The sequence below is a fragment of the Octopus bimaculoides genome, chromosome 9 (genome assembly GCF_046866305.1).
Source record: "Octopus bimaculoides isolate indiv1 chromosome 9, ASM4686630v1, whole genome shotgun sequence".
Taxonomy (NCBI): domain Eukaryota; kingdom Metazoa; phylum Mollusca; class Cephalopoda; order Octopoda; family Octopodidae; genus Octopus; species Octopus bimaculoides.
This window is the reverse complement of record NC_142936.1, coordinates 48,176,483-48,183,982: the sequence shown is the minus strand read 5'-3', so window position 1 is coordinate 48,183,982 and position 7,500 is coordinate 48,176,483. Positions and strand designations below refer to the sequence as shown.

The window sequence follows — 7,500 nt, the reverse complement described above, 5'->3', positions numbered from 1 at the left end:
GGAATAGTTTCATTTTTAAAGTGAAAGTATTTGACATGAGTGTTTTTGTTTCACTTTTGACACGTAATACTTAAATAGTGGAGGAGATATTATGTTGCCGTGGGCTCGAACTCTGCAAGAAGTTAAAATATTTTTTGACTAAAACACAACTGGAACCCTAAGTAAGGCATCTGTAAAATTTGAATGAAATTGGTTGCGTAGTTCTCGAGTTTTAGGGATTCACACAGACAGACAGACAGACATTCTCATTTTTATATATATAGATAAATACTGTAAAATTACGTAAACACAGTTAACAATCCGCTAGTAATAATGCAGTTATTGAGCTGACAGAGATCAATATTTTCTGTGAATTTCAGTGAATCCTTCCTTATAGGTAAATTCTGTATTGTAAATTATTATAATTATTTCGAAAAACAAATATCTCACGCCTTTGTGATATTTTAAATAAGCTGTTTCACAACTTGATTCAAGAGTTAAATAGAAAAATGAGCCGTCGAATTTGTCATACAATTATCATTTGTATCACTAGTACACAGACACGCTAAGTGAACATTTCTGCACTTGATATTGTCAAAATAAAAAATACATAAGTGAAATACACAGAGTGAGTAATTTTACACCGAATTATAAACGAACTGCATCTTACATGATAAGTATTTCTAACATTGTATTTTACACGTTTTACTTGTTTAATTAAAGGAAGAAGGACTGCATTTAATCATGATCCTTATCAGTGTCTCCGGGACGTGTAGATGAAGGTAGAAAAATGAAAGATTTTTTTTTTCCGAAAGGAGGTCTAGCCGGACAACTTGTTACAAAGAGAATTCTGCTAATGGTAACCTTGGGTTAAACGAAATGCAGGTGTAAAACTGGGTGACAGATTAAATCTATTACAATAGATCCGTAGATCTACTAACAGACTCAGAAATTCGTTAGCGGAATTGTAACTCTACCTCACAACAAGCCTTTTTTAAAAGTACTTGTGTCTCTGCTTAGAAATAAATGAATAAAGTCATTGTTTCATAATTTTTGTGGAAATTACCCGCACGACTCGATTCCAAATACTTATCAGAATTAAGAAACGATTTATGAACCAACAATTGAGCAATCTTCTTCGCCATCATTCAATTTGCAAGAAATAATAGTCAAACCCCACTTCTTTCATACCGCCTTAACAAAAGACCACAGTGATCATTGTAGTCCTAGATAATTGGAAAAAAAAATTGATCGGATAGGTACCACTGAAATGCCGCTGATCAGGAATCTGCTGGATAAGGACGTACGATCAAATAGCAGGAGTAGCAGCAACATGAAATGATTTATACATGATTGTATAGGACATCACGAAATTTAAGGTATAACGATAACGATAATAATAATAATAATAATAATAATAATAATAATAATATAGTTGTCAAAGATCATGAAGGAAAAAAATGCTTTCTAATTGATGTATTAATACCAGCAGATGACAACGTTTCCCTTAAAAAAATGGAGAAACTTTCAAAATACAAAGACCTAGAAATAGAGGTAACTCAAATGTGGAGTTTAAAAACAGAAACAATTCCTGTCATAGTAGGCGCCTTAAGTATAATGAAAAAATATTCAGACGAATTCATAACAAAAACACCAGAGCTTACAAATATATATAACATACAGAAAATTGCACTACTGGGCACTGCACTCATCCTACGCAAAACACTTTCAATACAGTAACCATAAGAGCACCACAGCACATACCCAAGGTGCACAGAGCTGCGCTCGGTAGTGAAGTGAAAGCACGTTATAAAAATAAAACTACTGAATAATAATAATAATAATAATAATAATAATAATAATAATAATGATACTTTCTACTATAGGCACAAGGCCTGAAATTTGGGGGAGGAGGTTAGTCGATTACATCTTCCCAGTGTTTCACTCGTATTTGATTCATCCATCTGGAAAGGATGAATTAACTACAAAGTTGACCTAGACGGAATTTGAACCCAGAACGTAAAGATGGACGAAATGCCACCAAGAATTTTACCCAGCATGCAAAATTCTTAGTAGCATTTCGATGTAATAACTACTAGTTGCTCATTGAAGTTGATGTAATCGAGTAGCTTCCACCACACCAGAAATTTCAGGGATTGTGTCTGTAGTACAAAATATCATCGTCATCATCAAAGCGGCGAGCTGGCAGAATCGTTAGCACGCCGGGCGAAATGTTTAATAGCATTTCGACAAATTCTGCCGAGTTCAACTTCGCCTTTCATCCTTTCGGTTTCGATAAATTGAATACCAGTGAGACACGGGATTCCAAGTAACCGAGTAGTCTCCACGAAAAAAAATCAGGTCTTGAGCCTTTAGAAGAAAGGATAATGGGTGAGGTGGCAAAATCGTTAGCACGCCGGGATAAATGCTTAGCATTTCATCCGTCTTTACAGTCTGAGTTCAAATTCCGTCGGAATCTATAAAATAAGTACCAGTTGAACACTGGAGTCGACTTACTAGACCTAGCCCTTTCCTAAATTTGCTGACTCTGTCAAAATTTGAAACCACTATTATTATCATCATCATCATCATCATCAAGGCGGCAAGCTGGCAGAATCGTCAGCACGCTGGACGAAATGCTTCTGAGTTCGTTCTGAGTTCAAATTCCACCAAGGTCTACTTTGCGTATCATCCTTTCGGGGTCGATAAATTAAGTACCAGGGAAAACTGGAGTCGATGTAATCGACATATCCCCTCCGCACAAAATGGCTGCCATTGTGGCAAAATTTGAAACCATCATGATAATTATAATAATAATTATTATTTAGATATGTAGGGTAATCAGGCACTGAATAGAGCAAGGACTATATCTATGATCGTCAGGTTCCGTATTCTATTGACGAAACTACATAGATTTAGCATATCGGCTGGTTTAACGCCAGCACTAGCTAACTGGATTAACTTTAGACCTTTTGCAGCGTCCAGTCAATTGGAAAATATACGGACCAGGTTTCCAGGGTGCGGACAACTCAAAATCTTCAAGCAGTACATAGTAATAATGTATAAGACATAGTTTGTTCCGGAAGTCCATGCAAAGGATAATGGGTGCTGATCTTCCACCTCCGTCGAAAGCGTATACATTTAGTCTACAAACTTTTATTATACTGAATATCTGAAGCGGCAACTGTTGTACTATATTTACATTATATCTAATGTATTCTGTTCAACCCTTCGTACTATAACGCTTTATAAGTGTTCTTTATACATTTCATAATGCCACTGAGTTATGTTTAAGTACGAAAAGAACACACACACACACACATATACACACACACACACATACATCATATTTATTTCCACATATGTACACAAGCATATATCTCGTATAATATAATATAGACATTTTCCAAGAGAGGAAATAAAATACTTGTAACTATGACCGATACGCTAACAAGAAATCTGAAATTTCTATACAAAAGTTCTATACCATATATATTTATATATATGTTAGGTAGGTGGGTTTAGAATAGAAAAAGAACAAGATAAAAGGAAGAGAAAAAAAAACATGAGAGAGCATTTATTGTAATAGCAAATGCCAATAAATCAATACTTACATATTCCTTTTTTCGTTTTTGAGGGTTTTGTACTTTCCGAGCGCCTCTGGCTTGTCTGAAAGAATAAATAACGAAAATATAAGAAAATAAGTCAAATAAAAGATAGAATTTAAGATGGAGGTCTTGAGAGATATATGTTTGAATTGATGCTTTCTTATGTTATGTAAATGAGATGTAAATCTAGAGAGAAACAAAAGGACAAAAGAAAGACAAAAAAATAAGGAAGGAGCAAGGAAGGAAGGAAGGAAGGAAGAAAAAAGGGAAGGAAGGAAGGAAGAAAAAGGGAAGAAAGAAAGGAAGGAAGGAAGAGAAGGGGAAGGAAATCGAAGGAGATGAGTAAGATGAATATCGTAGTTTGAAGTAGGACATTGGGAAGAAGAAGAAGAAGAAGAAGAAGAAAAAGAAGAAGAAGAACAAGAAGAAGAAGAACAACAACAACAACAACATCGAGAGAAGAAGGAAAAAGAGAAAGGCGAGGAGAAGAAGAAGGCAAACATGGTGGAGAAGAAACAAGAGTTCAAAGCAATTTGAGGAAGAATTTGGAAAGTTGGAAAGAAACAGTAAGAGGGAGAGAGGGAATAAGAGACATAGATGAAAGACAGAGGAGTTTATATAACAGAGACAGAGTGAGGTAAAAAAAAAGGGGGAGGTGTGAGGGTTGGAAAGCAGAACGAAAATGTCAAAGAAATAGAAATATACAGAGATAGGTACTTGAAACGTAAAGAAAAGGGAGGAAACATCGCATACATAAATACGTATTTTATTTGTGTATATGTATATAAACATCTGTATGTTTGTAAAACCACCGGTCAATATCACGTACGTATATATATATGTCCTCTCTCTCTCTCTCTTTCACTGTCAATACATATAGAAACACAATACGCTCGCGCGCACATATGTATGTATTCATACATATAGTGTATATGCCTATATATACAAATGTTTGTAAAATCATCAGTCGATATCATGTACACAATTATATATATATATATATATATATATATATATATGTGTGTGTGTGTGTGTGTGTGTGTGTGTGTGTGTGTGTGTGTGTGTGTGTGTGTGTGTGTGTGTATTTATATATATATATATATATATACAGGGGTTGGACAAAATAATGGAAACACCTTAACATTTCAAACAAATTCATTTTAATGTGGGGTACGACCGCCTTTGGCTGTAATTACAACTTGAATTCTACGAGGTATGAACTCGTACAAAGTTTGAATTGCTTCCAAAGGAATTTTTATCCATTCTTCAGCTAAAACAGTCTCCACTCCATGTAGTGATGATATCGACTCTTTACTTGTTTCTCTAAAATGCACCATAAATCTTCAATAATATTGAGATTTGGGGACTGTGGTGGCCAGATAAGATGTTCAACTTCACTAGAATGTTCCTCGTGCCATTCAGTAACAAATTTAGCTGTGTGAATTGGTGCATTATCATCCTGAAAAATTGTGTTTCCATCTGGAAACAGTTCCGTAACCATAGGATGAATTTGATCAGATAAAATGCTTAAATAGTCTTGACTATTAATTCTACTATGAAGGGAAACCATTGGGCCGGCGGATTTCCAAGATATAGTCCCCAGATCATCACAGATCCTCCTCCATGCTTAACAGTTGGAAGAAGGCAGTCTGAGTCAAATACATCTTTTGGCTGTCTCTACGCGTATACTCGGCCGACTGTCGGAAATAAGGTAAAGGATGACTCGTCCGAGAAAATAACATTCTTCCACTGCTCTAGGGACCAATTCTGTAGGTTTTTACTACAAACTAAACGCTTTGCAATGTTTGTTTTTGAAAGTAGTGGTTTTCTGATTGCAGCCTTCCCGTGAAATGAGGCTTTGTGCAGTTCCTGGGGAACAGTTTTTGTGGAAACTGAGTTCTCGAGGCGGTCATTAAGTTCTGCAGTAATTTTGAGAGCTGTTCTTTTGTGATCCTTTCTAACAATTCGCATAAGAGTCTGACGGTCGCTATCTGAAAGTTTTGGTTTTCTTCCGGAGTTTTGTCTCGCCGAGGAGGTTTTTCTCCAAGGCTGTCATTACTTACGAGACAGTACTTCTTGATGCACCAAATATTTCGGTTGATTTCGTTACGCTAGCGCCTGCCGTACGAGCCGTACGAGCACCAACAGTTCAACCTCATTGAAAGTCCGATAGATCTGACATTTTAATGAATTTTATATGTATGCATGTTTTTCTAGTTTACTTTTCAGATTTATCTTCAATGGTGAAGTAGCTTGGAAAGAAGATACAGTCGTTGGAATTTAGATAATGGTCAATGCAATAGTCTTGTGCTAGTGTATGCATGTACAGCGTCTAATTTTCTTAAGGGTTGCCAAGTCCTTTGTGTTTACGATCAGAAAAGATCCCCACACACATACACACTAATGGGAATGTGCTTTCGTGGCTAACAAAAAAAAAAAAATAATAAAGCAAAACATTCTTGTAAAACCCGAGAAAACTGTGTTTTCCGGTCGAAGATCTTGCTGAACAAATTCAAGCACCTCGATCAGTCCGACGTGCTCTGGTTCTTTGCAGAAGAGAAGAACGTTCTGTAAGATCAAACAGTGAATAGGAAGAATGCCAGGTGGCTCTGCGCCAGCCCCACTGACGGGCCCGCTGTTACACATACCATGTTCCATTGTTTTGTGATGGTCTTGAAATTTCGAGAACAATGATGGCTATGTCATGCCTCCTCACTTTGGGACAATGTGGCAGCCTACATTGAGACAATGGATCGTTTGTCAAGCTCTGGATCGCAGGAGTTGCGCGGGGAGAATTCGTAAGTGTTCTAGCAAAACTTTGCTCCATATTCACACATCTTGCACGACCCAGAAGTACTTAGCTAAAAATAAGCATGATCATGACAGCCATGATATTTCGCTTCCTAGCTCTTCTGCTTCAAACTCCTTGACTACAGCGTCTAAACTGACATTAGTAGGGAAACCAGGAAGTATGCACACAACGTTGGTTTCAAATTTTGGTTCAAGGCGGTGGGGGTTAAGTCTAGTACATCAATCTCAGGATTCAATTGGTCCTTATTTTATCGACCCCAAAACGATGAAAAGCAAAGTCGACCTCGGTAGAATGTAAAGAACGTAAAGACGGACGAAATGCCGCTAAGAATTTTGCCCGGCGTGCTAACGACTCTACCAGCTCACCGCATTAGTCGACACACTACTGACGATTCGTTGACGTTTGCTATTGGGGATGAATAGACATCATCTCATTAACCCATTTAGCAGTTTCAGAAGCCGTATCAAGGCAGTAATCGAGGCCAATGGCGGTTTTATTAGATAATCTTTTGTTAATGTATGTAAGATTGTGTGTACTAAATTCCGTGTGGAGGTGCAATGGCCAAGTGATTAGGGCAGCGGACTCGCGGTCATAGGATCGCAATTTCAATTCCCAAACCGGGCGTTGTGAGTGTTTATTGAACGAAAACACCTAAAGTTCCACGAGGCTCCGCCAAGGGATGGTGGGGAACCCTGCTGTACTCTTCCACCACAACTTTCTCTCACTCTTACTTCCTGTTTCTGTTGTGCCTGTAATTCAAAGGGTCAGCCTTGTCACACCGTGTCACGCTGAATATCCCCGAGAACTACGTTAAGGGTACACGTGTCTGTGAAGTGCTCAGCCACTTGCACGTTAATTTCACGAGCAGGCTGTTCCGTTGATCGGATCAACTGGAACCCTCGACGTCGTAAGCGACAGAGTGCCAACAACAACAACTAAATTCCGTAAAAATATATCGGTTTTCCTCATAAAAAATTTTTGTTTTCCTTAAATTTAAGTTTTGTTCTCAAATACCTGACGCACCCAGAATTTATATGTGTGCATATACACATGTGTGCATACATTTATGCATATGCACATGCATATGGATGCAGGCGTGGA

The 7,500-nt window shown here is 37.5% G+C and overlaps 1 protein-coding gene across 1 annotated transcript in view; it reads right to left on the bottom strand.

Moving 5' to 3' along the window:
- LOC106877990 (uncharacterized) overlaps positions 1-7,500 on the bottom strand; it is a 180,595-nt gene that overhangs the window by 23,187 nt on the left and 149,908 nt on the right. The window contains exon 4 of the mRNA XM_014927064.3: positions 3,594-3,648. Coding sequence (XP_014782550.1) covers positions 3,594-3,648 — 55 coding nt within the window. The remainder of the gene's footprint in view (positions 1-3,593; positions 3,649-7,500) is intronic.